A 24128-nucleotide genomic window follows, 5' to 3' on the forward strand; every position below is an offset into this window, starting at 1 on the left:
ATAGCAGGCACTCAACGTTTATTTAGTATACTCAGTTGCATTGAAAAGAAACAATTCAAAATTTATATTTCGGGGGGGGTTGCAGCTCATAATTAATTCTAGTATATTTTCTAAAAGAATCAATTCACTGTTTTGATATGAAAATAGCAAACCTAGCAGCAACTCTTTATCATTATTCTCTTTTATATTGGGTGGGAAGAATAAAGGCTTCATTGAAAGAAGATAGGTTAAATTTATTAAAGTCAAGACAAAGTAATAAAGTTATGAAGTATATTTAAGAACAAATTTTCTTACTCTTCCTATTATGCTGAAATTTAGAATATAGAAATATAGAGTATAGAAAGCAGAGAAAGTGACTGCTTACTTCTATAAATGTATGCATTCTAATAAAAATCAATTTTCCTGGATATTCTTTGAGCTGATAATATATTAATAGAACAAAAATAAATTGAGTAGTAGATCTTTCTTGGTTACTGGACAAATTGAATATTTGGTAGAAAGTGTTAATTTGTTGCCTTTTTGCTACTCTTAGAAGTAGGATATTTGGTATCAGTATTCATCTCTGTAAGACAACTTATTTCCCTTTCAACCCTTAGGACAGTGATATTATCCTGAAAATACCATTACATGTATACCATGAAAAATTTTTAAAGTATCTCCAAGTTTTAAAACATTGTGTATATGTGAAAAGTTTATATTTTCCTCCATCTAGTAAATATTTTGTAGGAAAATATATATACTCATTTAATGGGTAAAATATTAGTTAATAATAAACATGGAAGAAAATAATTTAAAAGCATGCTTTTCTATTGGAGCTTATCTTTGGATTTAGTGGTAATGCTAAAATTCATGTTTTACATTGTTATTGTTTAGAAAATTCTAATCATTAGAATTCATGATTTCCTCAAAACAATTATTGAGCTTGCTGTCCTCATTGCAAAATATTAGACTTAGAGTTTATCAATAACTTAATGGTACACCTGAAGATTTTAACTGTATTTTTTCCCATCTTTAAATCTTATCACTGTATTTTTCTTCAGGGTAGACAAAAGTTATGGGTCAATTTTCACTGAAGTAGGCTGGATGTGTGTATTCACCTTTCATCAGTGTCAAAGGAATTGTGCACACCTAACCTTGGACAACAGGATGAGAGCCTGTCTCTGATTGGACACTAGGGAGATAACAAGATAAGTCTAAAGCTATAAAGACAAATACACTTAGTAACTCATCCAAGGCAGCATTTTAACAAATTGAAATGTGCATTAAAACGTTCATACTTCTCCATGCCAGCAAATTAGTATCACCACTTAAACCAAATGGAATGTACCATCATAATTACAATGCTTTGCAAATACTATGAATGCAAAACTTTCTAAGTTGCCCATCTCACTCCAATAAAAAAGATAACAAAAATCAATAAAAATGATCATTCTTTACTGTTACTTAGAATTAATTTCTACTTGCTTAATGAAAATGAAATTTGTAATTTCAGTGTATTTCAATAGCAGATGAATCCTTGAATGACAAAGGTTTGTTTTATGACACATCTATATATTAACTATCATTTATTATTGTGGAAATTTTCCATAGTAAACTTAGTGAGCATGTCTTGGAAAGAAAATATTGTGTAGTCACACCGCTATTGCTCTATGGTTTACTTAAAATAGCTTTCGAGCTATTTCTCCCAAATATGGGCTTGAGTACTTTACTGTCAAAGAAGCCTAATAAACTCAGAGTAAAATGCACAAACTTTGTTGTATATAAACCTTTACTTAAGAAAACATTCATGATGGTGAAATCCTGACTCCAATAGCTTAAAAATGAAAAGAATTACTGATTATGGTTGGTTTTGTACTATTCTTGCATTTTGAGGTTTTTTTTCCAAGGTGGGTGCTCTACGATTTAAGCCAGTATCCAGTCCAGTTTTATTTTCTGGTTAATTGGAGATGGAATCTCATGGATTATTGTACTGTCTAGTTTCAAACTGCAGTCTTTCCATCTCAACCTGTTTTGATTGCATATGTGAGCCACCAGCTCCCTTCTTATATTTTGTTCATAATAACTGGATTTATTTTTACCTGTCAGACAAAAAGATAAAATTTAGTTGGACACTGGTATCTCATGACTGTAATCCTATCAGCTGAGAGGCTGAAACCTGAGGATGGTGGTTTGGAACTAGTCAAGGCAGGAAAGTCCATGAGATGCTCATTTCAAACTACTCAGAACAGGCCAGAAGTAGCTCTGTGGTTCAAGTGATAGAGTACTAGCTTTGAGCAGAAGAAGCTCACAGATAGCATCCAGGCCCTGATTTTAAGCTCCAAGACCAACTAGAAAAAAAAGATAAAATTACATACATTTAAGACAAACATAAGATACTTTGAAACATATACATATATACACATATCTTTTCATTTCTCTGGGATAATCATTTTTACACCACACATTTGTTACTAAAAATTGCCAATAGTCTCGTGTATTTGTGTGGTGTCAGGTTTAATGTTTCATTTTTCATCAATGATTTTATTTCAATCTTTCATTTTTTAGTTTATCTGGCACTTTATATATCTTTTCAATAATCTTTTCTGACTAGTTGTGTGTGTGTGTGTGTGTGTGTGTGTGTGTGTGTGCATGTGATAAGTTCAGGCATAACTATATTTTGCCTACTGGTATTCATTCTGTGAGGTAGTATGGTTTGTGTATGGCTGTTAAGTGTGGCAGGTCTGTTAGGAAAACCTCACCAGAAAATCTTACTCAGCAATCTTACTCTCATTTCAAATAAGTTTAAAGACATTTTCCAAGACACTGGAATGTGACTATCTGTGGATTGTGTTTAGGTTTATTTAGTATATTTCTGATGTGAATGATAGCTCTGTAGTTATTTATTGAGATGTGATTAACATATGGACAAAAAATTGCAATGAGAATATAGAACTTGCAGTCTATATACCTGGAGTCAGTGATTGCAATTTACAGAATCATAGTAGACATATAACATGTAAGCATAGCTATAGAGATGTAGATAAGATACATATATCAACAACTGTATGCATATATTATAAATACATATATAATATATATATATAGAGAGAGAAAGACAAAGACAAAGAGACACAAAGAGAAAGATAGAGAAAGAGAGATGTTGAATTGGTAGATTTATCATGTCTTGAATATATTTAGTAGCTAGGAGGAAGAAAGAGAATTATGCTACATTTGAAAGCTTTTTTAAAGATTGTCTTTTTCACGTTTAATGTTACAATAAGATCTATGTGAAATAAGCTTTACAAATATTCTGAAATGAAATACCCAAATGATTATATCATTCCTAACTTCATGTTTCTGAGGAGTCAGTTTTAGAAAATATTAGCCAATTAATGATGTAATTGTTTATCGATATTTATTATTAGAGCATATTCATATAGCTGTAACATATTTTAGTTCATTAGTTCATAATCATAATTATATACACAGCTATCATGTAAGCTTATTGAGATTATGCTTATGGAAAGCACGAATCATCCTTAGAGTCCAGTTGAGAACTCTCAAATATTAGATTTGTTTAAGAACAATGATGGAATTTAGATGTAACATGTTCTAAAAATTAGAGAGTATTTTCTTTGATGATTCTTCTTTTCCTCATATCCTCTTTAAATGGATGTTTCTGAAAAAACATATTTGGATGTACACATTTCCTGTGGTCATTTCTTGGATAGAACGTGTCACATTTCTTTCTATATCAATGCCTTCTGTGTTTATCTAGGCAATCCTTTGTGAATTCTCTCCCCGTATATTAGGAGAATTACTCTTCCTCGAGTTCTTTTATAAAATAAAGTAAAATTGAGATCAAATGCAAGGTAGTCATGAATTTTCAAGTCAATGACTTCAAAGGTAATGTTTTAAACAGTAAGAACTTCTAGTCAAACTTTATTTACCCACCCCCCAATTTTCTCTGAACTAGCATGTACCTTTTGAAATTAAGGTCCAAGTGCTACCCCACTATTTAACACCTTTGAGGACAATTCTATTCACTTGAAATACATGAGTAAATTAACCTTCCTGCTACTGACAGCTTTGTTGATGAATTTAATGAGATACTGGAAGTGCAAACAGTAAAACTAACAGTTTTATTAAAAAAGAATAAGGAAAACAGTTTTTACTTTGCATTTTAGTATATTTTAAAACTTATCCCCTTTGAGTATTAAGTGGATAATCTAAAGTATTAACCTTAATTCATGAAACTAGAACGCTGAGTTGGCCTAAAATAGCAGGTTGAAATCTAAACATGATATCTCTCACATGTTATAGGCCTGATGAGTTATGATCTTTGAAATGTTTCTTGGATGATCCTTGAAACAAAGCTTATTTTCAATATGTCACCTATCTGGGTTAGTTTTTCTTTCTTTTTCCCCTTTTCTCCTTCCTCATTCCTTCCTTCCTTTCTTCCTTCTTTCTTTCCTTCTGTTCTTCCTTTCTTCCTTTTTTGTCTTCAGCTCAAGGCTAGAGCGCTACCATTTTGAGCCACAGTTCCACGTCTGATTTTTCTGATAATTAATTGGAGATATGGGTCTCACAGACTTTCCTGCCCTGGCTGGCTTTGCACCTTGATTCTCAGTTCTCAGCCTCCTAAGTAGCTAGGCTTACAGGTGTGAGCCACATGTTCCCAGTTTTTTGCTCTATTTAGATAGGAATTGTATATAGGACAAAAGATCTTCTAATGATGATGTACTTGGGCTCTTGAAAGTTACAGTATAAAGCTAGACTTACAGACAAAGTGACTTATAGATCCATGTTGCAGGAGTTAGTGGCCTACTGCTCCAGGCTTTAGAAAATAAAGACTTTGTCTCTGGCACTCAGTTGGAGGCTTCTTCTTTTCTGGGCGTTAATGACCAACAGTTCTTGCACTTGACTGCAATTGAAATCCTTTGCTTTCAGCAACAGCAGATGGAAGTGACAGTCAGCACCAAGCCAGAGTAAACAGTATCTGTTCGTGTTATAATTCTTGATCAAGCTGTGGGTACTAGCACCATTACGTCTACCACTCTTGGTATTAGAGTTTATGGGCCTAGACTATGGGAATGAATCCTTGGCTCTTGACAGAAGCAAGTATCATGGCTCTCAGATCTAACATGTCTGAGACCTTGGTCCCTTACTGCTTGGTAGCATTCTAGAACAATTTTAATGATAAGTGACCAGGCCAATAACATCTCTTGTTCAGCTCTTCTCAGCCCTTGTATTTATTGCCTAAACTTTTGGCATTTCAGCCCTGCTAGCTCTAGGTAGCACTGAGCTGCCTAATGGTTTTGCTTCCAGTGTTGCCACAGACATAGTGGTCACTTTGGCTTTTGCCTCTGCTAGTCCCTTCCTGATGGCTGCCACTTTCATTTGACTTCCACTGTCCTGTTTGTATTTAAGGCCAGCATAACCATAAGCTAGTTGGAACTTCATTTCAACAAAGATGAATGTCATGACCTACCTCCTGAATAGACAGAGGTATCCCAGGGAGGCGTGGGAGAAGGACAATAGTCCAAGGCTGGCCAAGGAAAAAATTCTGTCTAAATTAACAAAGGAAGGGAGAAGACAAGAAAGACGCAGAGAAGACCATCCAAGAAAGTTTTTAATTTGGCAAAGCCATATTGCAATACTACCTGGGAATGACATGTAAGCCAAACTTACTGAATATATTGATAGAAAGGAGTGCCAAGAGTATGCATTATCTTATGTTTATACCAGATATAGGCCTTCTAGTTGGCCACCAGAGGACATGTTCTCTTCTTTAACAAAGGTGGAAATGCCTGTGTGATTTTGTAGAGTTCACCAAGGGGTGTGATATTAAAAAAAAAAAATTCACATGAGCCAGTGTGATGGCTCATGCCTGTAATCCTAGTTACTCAGGAGGCTGAGATCTGAGGATCAAGGTTCAAAGCCAGCCTGGGAACAAAATGACCTGAGACTCTTATCACCAATTAACCTCTAAAAAATGGAAAGTGGAGCTTGGCTCAAGAGTAGGGCGGTATCCTTGATCTGAAAGCTCAGGGACAGGGCCCAGGCCGAGTTGAAGCCCTATGACCCACAAAAAAAAAAAAAATCACGTGATATCTCTTTGAAAAAGTCATGGGTAGCAGAGTGATTCCCAAAACTGGAAGTGTGTTTTGAGAGTGAGCATTGTATGGTTGTAGATATTCCTGCATAGAATACTCTGGGTTGTGTTTAAAACATCCAGGTTGCCATGATATTTTTTATACAATGCAGCCAGAAAACCAGGGAAACTCTTAACAGCTATCAGGGATTAAAATTGCCTGATCTTTTTACCTCTTAGCTATGTAAAGATAAAATAAATATTTAAAATCTGTTTGCATTCTTGGCTTTTGGTCTTGGCCATATCGGGACGGTTGACACGGGGTTTTGTGCATTTTGGCAGTTGCTCTACCACTTTGCTCTCATTTTATAACTGGGTTGGCTTAAACTATAGCCCTCATTATGTATGCCCCCTCCTATATGACAGGGAATGACAGGTACACACCATTCCACTGTACACTGACAGGGACAGAATCTTTTATGCCTTATCTGTTCTTGAACTTTGTTCCTACAGACTTTGCTTCCCAAGTAGTTGGCTTAAGTTACTGCTTCCAGCCAAGGATTATTATCAATACTCAAATCAATTTAAGATTAACAGTGATCTAATAATAATGACTGTTTCATTGTCACAGAGAGACTGAATCACCCCCCAAATGGACAGTATAGAATGTGGCTACAGCAAGTGCTTATTTAGTTATACGATGATGGAGATGGTATAGAAATAGATAACAAAGCAGTGGTTCTTCCTAAACTTGTGTTGATAAAAACATTGCAGATTCCTTTAAAGGCTGTGAGTTAAATAATACAAAATATGAAAAATGAATCCCAATCTTAAGGAACACAAATCAGCATGAAATTGGAAAACCCAATCACAATGGATTGGAAATATATCTTAATTTTAGAGATGGAATCGGTCAATAAAATTATATACTCTTTTAAAGTTTTATTTCATTGTTAAGGTAATGGACTGAGGGGTTATAGTTATACACATAAGGTAATGAGTACATTTCTTATCAAACCTTGTTACCCCCTCGTTTTATTCCCCAAAAGAAATAATTTTACATACTACATTAAAAACAACAACAGCATCACTTAGCATCATCATATGCAGACATTTGTACATATCTATTTAGCTATTGTGATCTTTTTCTAAAAGATCCTAGACATATGCAAGTTATTATAAATGTGGGAAACAATGGAGTCTATTTTCTTTGAGTCTGGATTACTTCACTTAATTAGAATTTTTTCCAAGTCTGTGGTTTATATACTCAGTGGAATTCTATGCTTCCATCAGAAAGAATGGCTTTGCTATATTAGTAAGGAAATGGAAAAACTTGGAAAATATTTACTCTTAATGTAAAAGAGCATATGAGGTTGCTCCACTGTTATGATTTAATTTAAAATAATAAATCATTATCTCTCAGGGACAAGTATACCTGGTATAATTTCCAAGCTGATTTGATGTTTACAAACTAAAAATTGATGAAATACTTTATCTGGCAATTATAAGGATCCCAGTCAATCCTCAAATTACTCTAATTTTTCTTAATGCCTTCGGATTTTTTTCTTGTCGTTGAATGAGATTTATTAATATATGGATAGGTCTTCCAATTCTATCTTCTCACATATTATTTACTTGTTTATTGCAACTTCTTCACTCTAAGTCATGTTAAGTAGTTTCTTTCATTACTATTTTTACTTACTGTGATGTAAAATCAACAGAAAGAGTAGAGATACGTATGCTTAAATAAATAGTGTTTGTGCTTTTATATGCATGTGACAAATAAAAAATTGGTAAAATAGAAGTGACCCTAAGAAACTGAAAGTCTAAGTTGAGATAATAAAAAGTGTACATGAGGGAATGTGATAGTTATGAAGAGTTGTTGATTTAAAAGCTTTGGAGTAGCTTTAAGGGGTAAATACTTCAGAAATAAATTAAGTGAATCTTAATTTAAAAAATCAACCTATGAAAATATAAGCTATATCCACCCCTGGATAGAATCCTAGCCACTCAGGAGGCTGAAATCTGATGATCATGGCTCAAAGCCAGCCCACGCATGAAAGTCTGTAAGACTCTCCAATCACAGGAAGTGGTGCTATGACTCAAAATGAGAGAGCAATGGCCTTGAGCTGAAGAGCTCAGGGAGAGCGTCCAGTACTAGAGTTCAAGCCCCACAATCAACTAAAACAAACAATAAGCTATAATTTAAAAAATTACCATCAGGATGAAATACTGAGGAATTACAGTTAGATTTTTCAGACAGTGAGTATTTTACTTCTTGAACATTGTTACCACTTCTCATGTTTTTCTCCCACTTATCCTCACCCCATCCACCCCAAGTTATAAAGTTAATTTCCCACATATTGTCTTGTGAATATCATTGTTACAATGATTCATCCCTTTTCCTTTGTCTCATCATCTTGTTTTTCCCTTTCCCTTCTCTGATTCAAAAAAAAAGAAATAAATGTATATACAATACACCTGGTGCAAAAGTCAGATATAGCAACACAGAGGATAAATCATAAGAAAAAAAAAGAAAAAGAGAAAAAAAAGAGTAAAGAAATAACTCCACATAATCCATTAAAAACAACAACTACAAGGATAAATCTCTTGTTTCCCTATCTTAGAGTTCATTTTGCTTAGCGTAATCCTATATGGCCATATATGCACATAGCATTTTAGGTATTGTGCTCCTCTTGGTGTAGAGATTCTAGAGGAGAAGCACAGCTTCCTGTAGACACTTTCCTGGAAATCAGTCCTTCATCAAGAAATGCCATTCTTTGCAAGCTACCAAACACAGTTTGGGGAGGGATGTTTATAGAGGAGTAAATGGGAGGAGATTTTCTTCTCTACATTACTGGATCAACCAATTCAATTCTGATGATCCGTGATATGACAAATGCTGCAGTCATCCCTACTGATGAATGAATTTTCATTATAGTTATTTATGATTATTGGATTCTTTACAAAGAATTGAGCTCCATTTTACACTGTATTAAATCATAGTTTCTTAACTATTTCTCATGAGCACTATCCATTCATTGAAATGAAGTTAATGAATATCTTCTCATTGCCAGAGACCATCCACAGCATATCACAGGTAAAGTCCCAGTCCTTGTAGACCCAGTTAGATAAGCAAAACAAGACAAAAGGAAAGCAAAAAGTAATCCAAACAAAACTGATAAAGCTACAAATAAAGTAAATGGGGTGATGAATAGAGCATTCTAGGAAGACTATTTCTCATAAGGGTGATATAGTCGGTTTGTATGAAGATATTATTTGCAGTGAAGATTTCTAAAGAATGAAGAAATGCAAAACACAGAAAGTAGAGAACTCCAGGAAAAGGAAGAGTATACAAAAGGATCCAAGTGCATATTAGCTGGTTTAGGATGTTTTTAATAGGCTAAATAATTCTAATATGGAAGGAAAATAGTGAACAAAGTCAGAGTAGTATCTGATGAGTTTGGCTGTATGAGCAGACACTATATTTTTATGAGTTTTGTTAGCTCATTGTGAAGACTTACAACATATAAAAGCCATCGAAACATTCAAAACTAAGAAGAAACTCGATCCAATTTATGTGTTGATCAATATAAATATATCCCATAATAGCCAATGTACCTTGTAAATATTAATAGGAGATATTAGTGCTTGATAAATACCAATGATTATAGTTTTTAATAAATAGCAGTGGAAATGCAAAGAAGAAAACAGAATTGCAATGTATTTTGGAGTTACATTTTCAAAGATTTGCTAATGCAAAGACCTAGTTTCAGAAAACAAGTTAGGAACAAAATTCTAAATTTTGTCTCATATGAACAAGATAATGCATATACCAGAATGAGGAAAATGGTTATTGGAGGGAAAAGGAAACCGTCATTGTTACCTTTCTTGGCCCCCAGATCATACTTGAATAGGGCTTACTGTCAACATAATTCAGTATGTAGCCTAGTTTCTTTTCATGCTTTATATATAACTATGTGAAAACATGTGCTTTTAACATAGTGCTTCAACTGTGGTTATTTTAGCTTAATATAGTGAAAGTTATTTCCTTTGTTTCAGATGAAATGATAGCATAGCAGCTTAGGCTTGTATCCTGCAATGGATTTCAAGTTAAAAATTTTGGATTTTATCAGTCATTTTAAAAATCACATGATGTATTCAAATAATTTTCCTCAACTGTGATATTTTAAATAGCTTCATCTATTTAATTTGCCCACTTCCTTTAGTCTGAGGACAATATTCATATTTATTTTTGGCAAGATGGGATTTTGTTCTTTTACTATCTCATCTGAAAAGTTGATAAAAAACTTTCTTTAAAAGTATAGCTATCTATGATTTGAAAGATATACATTTCTGTTTCCTTATTATTTTGTGGGGAACGTAAAGGAGCAACTACTAGTAAAAAAAAAGATTATAGAGAATATGGTTTCATGGGTAGGATAAAATATGATATGTAGAAGAAAGAATGGAATCCACACATGGAATCACACATGGCTCACATGGAATTTGAGGTGATTTTTAGCATGAAATGAATAACATTATTCAGAAGGAAAGAAGTCATCAAAATAGAACAGGCTTTATAGAAGCAAGGGGTAAAAGCATGATGCTTTAAAATGCAGGGATTTATGGAAGAATTTGAGATGGAAAGAGATGGTACCCTCAGTTGATTGTTGCACAGTTAATACACCATATCACATTTGTTTAACAGAAATGGATTTAAATGAAAATAAGCAATAGCGTAAAATAACATCATATTTTGTTAATACACTTTGAAAATTTCTAAACAGAGAGAATACATGAACTAAAAAAAACATCGTGCTTGGCTGGGAGTTTTGCCTAGTGTTTGAGTGCTTGCCTAGCATGAACAAAGACCCAGGTTCGATTCCTCGGTACCATATACATACAAAAACCCGGAAGTGATGCCGTGGCTCAAGTGGTAGAGCTCTAACCTTAAGAAAACCCAAGAACAGTGCTCAGGTCCTGAGTTCAAGGTCCAGGAATGGCAAAAAATAAAAAAATAACAAAACAATAAAAACACCCTACTTATTTTTATTTCTAAGACAATGATGATTATTGTCAAATAAATTTGAAAATAATTTACTTACATGAGTTGATGAGTGAAAGAATTTTTCTTTCACTGAAGAATGAAATTAGATTCATTCCAGGAGCAAAAAGAAATACTTAGTACTGATACTGAACAATAAAACATCATCACAATATCAAATACTGTTAGATTCAAATGGTTTTCCATGACTGCATTGGTGAATATATTAGCATCTAAAAATTAGAAAATTTAGATAATTAAACATACTTGTATCATGTGATAGCCTTGGGAAGTAAATCCTCAAATCTGGGGAACTAGAATACATATATCACTGTCTTATAAATATAAAGAATATTTGAGAAATCAAACTTGTGGTGGAATTTTAAGAAACAATTCTTAATTTCAAACTTCTTTTAGCTACAACCTAGCACAGAGCTTGTTTTTGAACAAAGATGGTTCTATTCATCCAAACTCTGAAAAATATGCTAATTGCTCATAGGAAAGCCACAACTTCAATTCTCTTGAATAAAGATTCTGTGAGATTATATAGTGTAAAAGATCCCAGTTCTTGGTTATTTTGACTATTAAATGAGTTATGTATGAAGAGATAAGAACAATGTCAAATGACAAACTACTATGTAAGGTTTTTATTCCCCTAAACAAATATATAAAGACAAATATCTCAGAAATATCTGTTTGAAGATGTATTTCTGAGCCTTTAGAATTTAGTACTTATTGTTAAGAAAAACATCATATCGTGGGAAAGATTTTCAGTGTATAATATAAATTTGCTTTTAAGGTTCTGTTTTTCTCCCTGTGACAGACTATTAATTTGTCTAACAGTATTTTGTGATTGTTCTTAATAAACAGCCCCACTATTAATATAGCACTTTCCATACTTTTCCTTGAAGAAAGACATTTGTTATTCATTCCTTGAATTGGAGCTGTGGCTCAAGTAGAACAACATTTCGAGTGAAATACCTAATGGGGAGCTTGAGGCCTTGAATTCAAGACCTAATACTAGGCACAAGAGAATCATCCACTCCTATCAGTAGCTATAGAGTTACTTAAATGCCTGTGAATGCCAAAGAGATCTTAGCAGAAGTTAACAGATGTCCTGGGCAAGTTCCTTAGGAAACATTCCATGTTCTTTTTGTGATGTTCTTCCATCTTTCTAACTGAAATGCGAGCATGGCATTTGAAGCTATAGACATTGTCTTGACTGATGATGAAATATTTACTGTAGCAGTCTTCTTCATAGAGATGATCAGGCTGGGCTCCTGATGACCTGGTAACACTTCTGATGGTCTTGGATGAACTGGGAAATGAGAAAGAGATAATACAGTATAGTTCAAATATCCTTGACACAGATAGAAGACAGACATTTGACATTGCTCCTAATTCGCATGAAGCTCCACTTCAATGTTGTTCTTGTTCTTTCTTCCACATACATCTCAGCATTGTGCGCTCTTGACTTGTAACTATTCTAGTCCCATTTTTAATTCCTTTTCTTATTACACTATGTCCTTCTTTTTTCCCTCTTTGTTATGACCTGGTAGTGTTTGAAACAATTTTGTCTCTCCCTTTCTTTATACCAAACATAAAGTCAGGATTTCTGGTAAACGTTACTTTTTGTCCTGTATAGTACCATCTGATAGGTCAATAGTTGCTTCCACCACTTTTATAGTGTTTTCTAAGGCACGCTCTTAATATTTTTTTACCTTAGAAAGTTTTAAAATTAAATTATAATTCTGCATAAAGCACATGAGAAGATATGATATTTTAGAAATCTAAAACATATGAGACACTATAATTGCTTTTATTTTCACAGAACATTTTTACTCCTATTGATTTTAAATACCATAGTGAACCAAGAAAACACGCTTTTCCTCTTTTATGTGAATTAAAACCAAAAGATATTGACAAGAAATTAAAAGAATCAAGATGTGTCATTCATAAAGGTTAGTAATGTAAGTTTTAATTTATAAGTGATGCAATTAGAAATTGGTTGCATGGATTTTGTTTCCTTATACTTAATAAATAATCTTCAAATAGCTCTATAAGTGGGTTTCAAATTACATGAGCAAGTGAATTTTGAACTATAAGTACAAGAATCATGAAATATGTTTTGAAACTTGAGATAGTAAGTCTAAAGGTTATGTAGTATTTTTAGATATGTACATTGAGAAAATTGTCTTATGGATATCAAGACTTCTGATTGGGGCAGAAGTAAGGAATTAGAGAAAAGTGCTGTTAGCAAGAATTGTACTAACCAGAGAATTTACTATATTGCTTCAACATTATCCATCTTTCCAGGAAACTATGAAGTATTAAATTATATTTTTAACTGAAAGCAATCTGAAGTACCATATTCAACTATGTTTATAATGTATGTGGTGAATTTGCCAGTATCTAGACCACATTATCAGCTAGTCAAGTAAATCCAAAGAAATAAGAATGTATTCTTTTTAATTTTATAATTTATAGTGTAATTTGACTTTAAAAGTAGTGATTTGATAAAAACTAATATTTAAAATAATGTCCTATCTGTCTATGTTATATACTACTTACACTGTTTTGGAATATGGGAAGAAAATAGTATTTTAGCATAATCAAAAATAGTGGAAATTTATTTTTAATTAAACTAAATTATTGCACTATTTTATAATTATTCTTCACCCTATTCCATTGTGATTTGCATGAGTGATCTATTTTCTCTGAACTTTCAACAGTGTTATTTGAACAAAGGAAAATAAAAAAAAAGTGATTGGTAGAGAGTTAATTAAAACTGTGTCAATCATTGAGCATAATTTTTTTTGACGAGTTACTGAAGAAAATAATACTTATTGAAGTTGGAAAGTGAAAGCCAATGGTGACCAAATGCAATAGTGACAAAGAAAGGAAATATTTTGGAAAAGGTTACAAGTGAATAGAAATATTAATTTAATTAATAATTCCTAGTCCTCTGGCTTGAACTCAGAGTTTGGACTGTCACTGAGTCTCTTTGTGATCAAGGCTAGGACTTAAGCAACAGTGACACTTTTGGCTTTTTTTTTAAAGTATTTTATGGAGATAAGAGCCTCTCGACTACTTTACTATCCTGGCTAGTTTTGAACCATGATCCTTACATCTCTGCCTCCTGAATAACTGGGATTGCAGGTACGAAATACTGGTATCTGGCTTGAAGTGTTAATTGAAAAATCTTTCCAATATTTAATTTCTTTCATTTTTGTCAGTCCTTGGGCTTGAACTCAGTGCCTCAGCATTCTCTTTGGACACTTTTTGCTCAAGGCTGCATTTTCTGAATATGCAGTATCTAGGAATCTAACCCAGGGGTTCATGCATGCCAGGCAAGCACTCTACCAATAAGTTATGCTCCTGGACCCAATATTTAATTTTTATGGAGTTCTAGAATCTGTAAGTATATTAATTTAAAGAACTTAAAAGAAATTTATCTTCTGAATGATAAAATCCTAAATTATGATCCAAAAGCATTTCCATGTTCTTTTTTACTGTATTTATAGTTATAAAATTGATTATATATAAAATATAAAAGAACAATAGCATGAGAATATTTGTTTAAGTTTTGTAGCCCAAATTAATCTTGGATATGATTAAGCTTAAAATATGCAGACTGGTAAATACATAATTCTAATCTCTAGGAACATCATCTCTATAAATAACAATCAAGTAAATTAATTTAAGAAATTTTAAAAGGGAAGCAGTCTAATAAATATTATTGGTATGGCAAATATTGTTCTCTGCTAAAGTAAACAGAAATTGAGTGGATGGCTATGAGCCAACACTTTCCAAATAGAATAGTCTGATAATGTCAGAGCATTCACAGAGCAGTAGATGTCAGCAATTATTGCCTTACAATATGGAACTTCCCTTATAGTTCATGTTTTCTGGATACTATTTCGCTTAAAGCACAGAGTCTTCATTTTTCCTTCCTTGTTCTCAAATGTATACTTGAAAAAAACATCTGAAGAGTATGATAAAAATTGCAAACCTCTCCAGATTTCTATAAATGGACTGGTAAAGACAACTAATTTTATTTAAAATTTGAAAGGGCCCATCAGCCTTTGAATTCCTGCCAAATACTCTTAAATTATTTGATAAACAGCATCAAAAACCCCAAAAATTTAACCTTAGAAGGTAACATTTTATATCTTGTATGCTTTTGAACCTCCAGGTCTTGTACAGCTTCTAGACAGTAGACATTTTATAGGACTGACCTGAGAAGTGGAGATGCTTGGTGGTTACAGCAGAGTTAAATTAATCTGGGTGCTATTCATATCATATGATGAAATGGCTCAGAACCCAACTAACTTTTCCTTCCAACATTGAACAGATTTTGCCATTTGTTAGAGTACTTTATTTTACTTAGATTTAATTTTCACTAAATTGTTGCATGAAATCAATCTTATCCTTCATCTTGGCTCTGCTCAGCCAAAATTTTACCACTTGTACCACGCCTCCAATTTCAGCTCTTTATTTAATTGGGGAAAAGAATCTTTCATATTTTTCTGTACGGAGCCAAACCTCAATTTTCAAATGCCACACTCCTGAATATTTAGGTTTCTATGCATGAATCCACAGCACCCACTTGTATACATTCTTGTATATGCTCTAAGCATATACATACTTTTATATAAGCTCTAAGCATTTGAAGACCAACAACAAAGCAACACAAAAGAAAAACTATAATATTGGTCTTACTGTGAATGGATACTATAGTTTTAGTGGAATGTCTATAAGAATATAAATTAAACTAAAACTGTATTTGCCTACTAGTAACTTGGCAATAAATGTAAGTAAAAATCAAATATCATTTCATATTGTTATTGAATAAATCAACTAGCTGAATTAGAAGTTACATGTTAGATGCTGGTTAAAATAGGACCCAACTGCCACCAATTTTGGTAATTAACTGATAACAAATGACAGCTTTTATCATCTTTAATTTAAGCTAATGCTATATATATATAATGTACATATCATATATTATATATATATAATTTTTTTAGGTTGTGGGGTTTGAACTCTGGGACTGAGTGTTGTATCTGAGCTAGTCAGCTCAAGGCTACTGCCCTACCCCTTGAGATACAGCGCCAATTTCGGTTTTCTGGTTAATTGGAGATTAGAGTCTCATGGACTTTAATGCTCAAGCTGGCTTTGAAGCACAATCCTCAGACCTAAGCCTTCTGAGTAGCTTGTACTACAGGCATGAGCCACCATGTCCAGCTTAATGCTATAATTTCTAATTTTTTATATTATATTTCCTAACCAAATAATAGTAATTTTTTAGAAATTAATATGTCCATTGTAAGTACATTAAAAACAGAATCAATACTCTCCATGAGAGTTACTGAACAATAAGGAGTGAGGGGAAGGAAAAGAAAAATAAACTATGTGTTTAGTGTAATGACAGAAAGGGATTAAGCAAATGAGGATGACAACTTAAGAAACAGTTGTTTGCGATAGTGAAAATAGAATAATAAGACCTGTTGAATTGTTTTGAGAACTAGAGAAAAGAGAAAAGGTAAGATTGATTGGAATCTATTAGAAACATTTGTACAAATATAACAATGAAATTTCCCTTCCTGGTATAACTCGTGAATATTAATAAAAGTGACATTTCATTGTAATATATTTTAAAGTAATATTATACTTCATGGATATCTATGCTATCTTGTAAAAAAAGACGATCCTACTTTTTAGTATTAGAAATTAAGCACATTCTTGATTTATACTGTAAGGATATGATATACCCGACTGAAATTAGGAGCCTAGAAAAGCCTGCTATCTTAACCTTTTTTAATCCTTTATGATAAATATAGCGGGACTATGAGCCAAACTTCTATAGTTATTTCAGAACACCACTTATGTTTCATATATAGCTTTAAAAAGTAAATTCAGGTCTCTTACAGAAAGTGCCAGCTAGTACATAAAAGACATTTCTCTGAACATTTTTTATTCAGAATAAAAGGTCAAAGGGCTAATTATTTGAGGGTCATTATATCAAAGCGTCTGTGATCAGACCTATGCAATTTTTAGTTATTTTTCTCCATTACATTCTCCGACTTGCTCTAAATCCACTTATGAGTCTGAAATGAAGACTCTAAAGGAGATTTTTATGGTTTCCATTGAAACACATTACATTTTCAGCATCCAACATTTTTCTTTCAAATTCATCCAATTTATCATATCTTGCTGATTTCAACCCACTTGTCTTTAGGCAATTTTAACAGTGCTTATTTCTTTCTCTGTTCTGCTATATTGTTTGCTAGAATTACCGAATTTTAGTCTAGGATATAAAATAGCAACAACTGAATTACTTCAGACAATTATATGCACGTGTGCATATAACACTTGAGAGCTTTATAATGATATTTAAAATTAAAAGGGGAAAACAAGATGAAGGGTGGGGGTTGGGGGAGGGAAATGGGGACCAAGACAGGTGGAAGGGTATCAATGTATGTGAATTAATGCACCTTCTATCTGGCAAATATCATGTAACCCTTCTATTAATTACAATAAAAAATATATGAAAAAAATTACATATGTAAAAAAAGAAAACAAAGAAAGCTTCATTTTGTTTCATATTTTCATAATAGTTCAAATTGCCTTAATTTTAATATTTTTACTAAGACAGGGAATATAACATTTAAATTAGATATATTTGAAATTGTTTTGCAATACTGAACAATAATACCATACATTCCATATCCTCACTCCATTGTTTGCTTTTCCATGTAGTTAGGTGGGTATAGTGTGAACAGTCTTTGCTATTTGACTATGAGCTAAAGTGAGACCCAGCACTTCAGGGTGAATGATGAGAATCATTTTTTCCCCTGATTTGCTGATGTTGGAGTATAAGTGTTCTGTCAACAAATGTACAGGTTGTCCTGATTCAAATTGGTCATGGTTATTGGATGAAAAATAGATAAATTATCACTGCGCTACTTAGATTTGGGTGTTTTCTTTGTTAGAAATTATGATGACTTATTATCCTGACAGAGACTGTTAACCATTTAACCAAAAAGCCAAAAGCAGGGCTAAAGCATGGGCTACTAGAGCCACAAATTTAGAAGGACCTAGATTTGATTAATACTTTAAAGAAGCCAAGTCTAAATATGTAGCAACAGTTAAGTGTGTGTTTTTCTCAGGCCGGGAGTTTGGCCTAGGGATAGAATGCTTGCTTGGCATGCACAAAGACCAGGGTTCATTTCCTTGGTACCACATACATAGAAAAAAATCAGAAGTGGTGCTGTAGCCTTGAGAAAGCCCAAAACAGGGCTCAGGCCCTGACTTCAAGCCCCAAGACTGGCACAAAAAGCATGCATTTTTCTCAAATGGAAGTACAAGGTATTTCAGGACAGATGAGTGTGAAATGAATTTTTAAAAGGTTAATGTCATACAAATTATGGTTTTTTAATAACAATGAAATCAAGTGAGAAACTACTAACAGGGAAATTTGGGGTTTCAAAAAATATATGAAAATCAGCGTGATGATATTGTAATGACTCACAAATAAAGATAAATATAGTAAAATGGGAAAAATGTACATTTGAGGGTTAAGCTAAAACACTGTTCAGAAGGAAAAAGTACCCACAAATACTGATATTGAAAATGATAATCTATTGTAAGAAACAAGTAAAAGCTGAGAAACAGAAACATTATAAAATCAGAAAATCAGTAATGATGGTTAGAGCATATATAAATGAAAAAGGAATACAAAGTAAGTAGAGTCTGGTGCTAATGGCTCATTCCTGTAATCATAGCTACTCAGTAGGCTGAGAAGTTGATTACCATTTGATGCCAGTAAAGGCAGGAGAGCTTTTGAGATACTTATCTCCAATTAACCAGCCAAAAGCTGGAAGTGGATCCTTTGACCAAGTGGTAAAGCACTTGCCTTGAACAAAGGAAACTTAGGGACAGGGCCCAGGCCCTGACATGAAGCCCTGGAATCAGCACCAAAATAAGTAATTCATTCATTCATAAAATAAAATTAAAATTAGTAGAGAATAAACTTGACCAAAAGATTTTTAAAAATTAACAAGACTTCACATTATGTGTTATTCATATACAGTGTATGTGTCTTTATGATTCTGAGAAAGAGAATCAAATAGGATGAGAAAGTAAGGGTTTTGTTAAGTTTACAAAAATTAAAAGGATTACAAAAAAAGACACTGACAACATTATGCAAGCAAATTATGTTAGTTAGAATGAACAAATATTTAGGAATCACTACTGAAATTAAGTTAAGAAACAAAACCCCTAAACAACTATGTAACAAATATGGAAATGAATTAATAATATATTTTTTTACAGAAATGAAAGCCAAGTCTCATAAGGCATTTTAGTTTCCTGTAACTGTTACAAAATTTATCACAAATATGACTGCTTAAAACAACAGAATCTCATCTCCCATAGTTCTAGGGGCTATCAATTCATTAAACATTTCCCTGGGATAAAGTAAGAAGAGAGTAAGAGAGAGAATTTCTCTGCATCTCTGTAACTTTATATCCCATTGCAATCAACCCCCCAAGATGTAGCATGTAGGCTCTTTTCTCTGCTGTTATATTCTTTCCATATTTCAGATAATACTTTTATGCCATAGTCTGAGTGGATATGCAGTTAGCATGGGGGGAAGCGCTACCCAAAACCCTTACAGATGATTCCTAAATAATAAGACGAAAGTGGCAATGGTGTGATTATAATTTCAATGGCATTTTTTTACATCTAAAACATTAGAAAACTCGGTACTTCATAGAAAAGTTGATGCCACTGTGTGCTTTCTTATATTTTGTCTCTAACCCACTAGCATTTGTTTCACTTATACTCAAAACTAACTAAAATCCATAAGCAGTTATCCACTTGTGCTAGATGCCAGTCAGGTTTGTTGATCACAACTCATTTCTACTCCTTTGTGAATATTCCGATCCTACTGCCCACACTTATTTTAAATAGGCTTCGACCATTTGGCTCTTCACAGATGGTTCATGGATTCATAATATTTAGAAGAACCAAATAAGTTCCGTTGACCACAAATAATAGTAGCCTCTGTGATACTGTGAGTTTAAAAGAGCCATACAAAAATTAAAACCATTTGTGTTGAAGGTTTTCCAGCCACTACATTTCTTTACTAGTACTAAAAAGTTAATTATTTTTAAAGTAGATTTTTTGGGGGGTGCAAAAGTGAGATGACCTGGTTACATTCATGAAATAGGAGAGGTAGCCTAATAAAACCTTAAAGCCACTAAATATACTCAATAGATTACATTTTGTTCAGATTTGTAGCCCAGTTCAAAACATTTTGTGAGCTCATATCATTTGCCAAGTACTGTCTGTTGAACTCAATTACCAGGACACGGTGTGTGTATTAGCCATGCAGTTTCATCCCTTCTCTAGAATTTTCGTAAACCATCCCAGAAAATAAAAATGTTACATATTGCTCAAGCCCTCAGAATGGCTTTAAAATCCATGAATTTCTAGAAGTGCAGAAAACAAAATTTTCTCTAATGTGTCTTGTGCTTGTAGCAATTTTTGTGTCTGCTGCTCTGGTTTTGAAACACGATTGTACATAGAGTTTGACACTGATTTTGTTAAATAAAATGACTGTAAGATTATTTGTTAATTCAACTAAACTGAACAGACTGTGATATGCTCCAGTTGGTGGTTTTTGTCTTAGAGAAGTTTGTATGTAGTTCTAATATAAGGGTACTTATTTTGTAGCAAAAATTTCTTTCTCATGATGAAACTTCATTCAAAATGAATTATTGAACTGTCCTTGTGTGAAAATTGTTCAGTTTATTAAAAAATTAGGGAATGAAATGGAAAATTGTATCTCAAAGTTTGTCTTATGAAGCTAATAAAAAGAATGGCAATATATCATTCCTTAATTTTAGTTGAGTATTATCAGTAATCATGTGAGTGGTAATAAGTGGCATTTATTTTCTAACATTATTTTGAGCACAAAATATTTTGAAAGAGTCCAGAACTTTGAAAATTTTAAGTGAATTATAGATTGATTATACATGGCATTCGATTGGTGAAATATTAACATAGCTTATGTAGAGAAACTATATAATAAAAATAATGAATATAAACACTTAATCAAGTTTATCAAATATGCTTTTTCCTCTAAATTTTTTTCAAAACAATCTTATTACTCACCTCTTTTCTCAAACAAAATGCAATCATTCATCTTGATGATTTATGCTATCTAGTTAATTGGCAAGCCCTATTTATTTTTTTGAATTGTAATTAATAGAGGGGCTACAATTAAGGGTTACAATAAAGGGGTTCGCCAGATAGAAGGTACATTACTTCTCATACATTGATACCCCTTCTCATGCTTTTTTCCCCATTTCTCTCCCCTAGACCCCTCCCCTCATCTTGTTTTCCCCCTTCCCTTTCCTATTTCAAATAAACAAACACGCACACAATATACTGGATAACAAGGTCAGATACTGTAATATGAGATTAACCAAGGGGCAACAATAGCGATGAGAAAATAATATAGTACATTAAGAATAACATGATACCCTGTCTTACTACTTTGCAACTTCATAATCTTTAGCCTTTCCTTCCATTGCTAACTCCTTTAGTAGTGTATTATCCTTCTTCTGTCTTGTACTATTGTGGTCAACATTCAAAACTGTTCTTTTCACATTTATAACTTTCTGAATTTAATGGCTCACATCTCAACATTTTTCAGTGACTTGCAATGTAGCATAAACTCTGACCACTGGTTTACCTTTCTACCTATATGGCCACATCTAAAACAGCCCTCCTCTTGCTCACTGGATTCCAAGCCTGTGTGCTCTTTTATCTCTAACATGATCAAAATGTTTTGGTGTGCTCATGGTATCTTCTCTTCTGAAAGGTTCAAATCCCATTATTTTCTTATGACTTGTACTTTCTTGTCTATTTGATCTGAATTTAACCACATTTCCCTTAAACAGTATTGTCTCTCCATCTGGTATAATTTCTAGAACTTTGCAATTTATCATTTAATCCTGATTGATATGCCTATGAGTTTGGTAGCTGTCTTTTCCAAGTATAATAAAAGTTTCATGAAATCTGTGGTAGAGTGCTTGCTCAGCATGCATGAAGACCTGGATTCGATTCCTCAGTACCACATACATAGAAAAAAAGCCAAAAGTGGTGCTGAGGCCCAAATGGTAGATCTCTAGCCTTGAGAAAGTCCAAGGACAGTGCTCAGACCCTGAGCTCAAGCCCAGTACTGGCAAAAAAAAAAACCCAAAATAAAAAAAAAACTAAGATCAGGAGTTTGAATTAAGGATTTCTTATTTGTGATCTGTGAGTATTGTTTACAAGCTATTAAAACTGTGAATGAAAGATTGGTTGGAAGAAAAAACAGGTGGATTAATGAATAACTCAAAATGGATTTAGGAAGCCCACCATTATTTAACTCTTAGTTGAAATCATATAATTTTAAGTAGCTGTCTTGGGGGAAATTGCTTTTACATCAATAAAACACTGAAATTGAGAGTTGAGATTCAAGAGTGGATAAATTGTCATGTAGTTTTTAATACAGTAGGCATATTATCTAAAAAGAAGTTAAAATAGAAGAATCATTAAAACATCAGGGTGAATTACAACTGAAATGAAGTACATAAATAATGCAGAAGTAAGAAAAATGAACTTTAATAGGAATATAAGTAGCAATTAAGGATCCTAGATATCAACTTCATAATTGTCTATATATGCCCTCTGAAAATTCTATGAGGTTTCTGACACTTCTACTCATTTCCACTTTGAAGCCTGTATCATTAGGGCTTTTTAGATGTAATTTCCATAGATATTTCTCGAAGATATTTATTTAAGAATACAGTATGGTGACTTGTCTGACCATACCAAGTGCTGAAAAATGAGGATTGACACAGCATTTTTTTCTCGACATGTTTTAATTGGATATATAGCTACAAAAGAAAGTGGGGATGACAGGAGGCAGGAAGGAACTGTATCTCATTATGATATGCACTTTAAAAATTTGCTAGGAGGTGCTACATTGGATAAACAAGGCCTAACTTTATCCTTTTAGATAAATGTTGAGCTGACAGATGGCGTTACTCAAGTGGTAGTGCCAACTCTTTGTGAAAATGCCAAGCACAAGTGTGAAGACCTGAGTTTACTGGTACTGGCACAAAAATACATATATACATAAATAAATAACTTATATTACAAATTTTAGACACTGACAAAGAGACCAAAGATCATTTAATGCCTTTTTAAATCTACATGAAGAAACAAGGAATATTTTATTCTGTTTTCATATACACGAACGTTTCAGTTCACTCCCAAGGAACTGAAAGTCTTCAGAGTGTATTTGTATTTTACACTGTTTTGGTGGCCAAGACCATGTGTTGAGATACTTCATGTTTCTTGTACTGGGACTTCTATCTCTATGCATAGATGCATGACTTCTGTTTTGTTGTTGTTAGTAATTTAGTGCAGTTCTCATCAACATTCTCATCACTTTCACTTAGGACTCCATTGTTTTACTTGAGGGAGTCATTAAATAAAATGGAGTCATTTTCTCATAAGACTCACTGAGCTATGTAAAGAATTATTTCAATAGCAGTGTGTAAAGCAATGTTTGGAAAACACATCATCTAGACACTTTCTTACAATAAGCTTGTGTCAGAGATGGCCTTGTGTCATTTTTTTCCCTTTGCGTTTGTAGCATGACACGACAGCTTACATTATTTTATGTCAGTGCCCTTCATAACCAAAGGTGATGTCACTGATGTCAGTTCTTGCCTCGTATATAAAGACAGTTGACCTTTAGACTGTCTTGCTGGAATTATATTTATTGACAGTTCTTTAATTCAGAAATAAAAATATCAGCTTGAGATCTATTGTTATTGAAAATTATTTTTATTATATACAGAGGTACGCTTGTACATACAGAAGCATATGTATATACAGAGAGACTTGCCCTACATAAATTTGAACCTATTTATAAATTATTTT

General features: G+C 33.1%; 1 protein-coding gene across 1 annotated transcript in view; it reads left to right on the forward strand.

The window, feature by feature from the left end:
• Lrriq3 (leucine rich repeats and IQ motif containing 3) overlaps positions 1-24128 on the forward strand; it is a 64753-nt gene that overhangs the window by 35055 nt on the left and 5570 nt on the right. The window contains exon 6 of the mRNA XM_090334606.1: positions 12952-13081. Coding sequence (XP_090190732.1) covers positions 12952-13081 — 130 coding nt within the window. The remainder of the gene's footprint in view (positions 1-12951; positions 13082-24128) is intronic.

Source organism: Megascapheus bottae, chromosome 6 (genome assembly GCF_031878675.1).
Source record: "Megascapheus bottae isolate mThoBot1 chromosome 6, mThoBot2.hap1, whole genome shotgun sequence".
Lineage (NCBI taxonomy): Eukaryota > Metazoa > Chordata > Mammalia > Rodentia > Geomyidae > Megascapheus > Megascapheus bottae.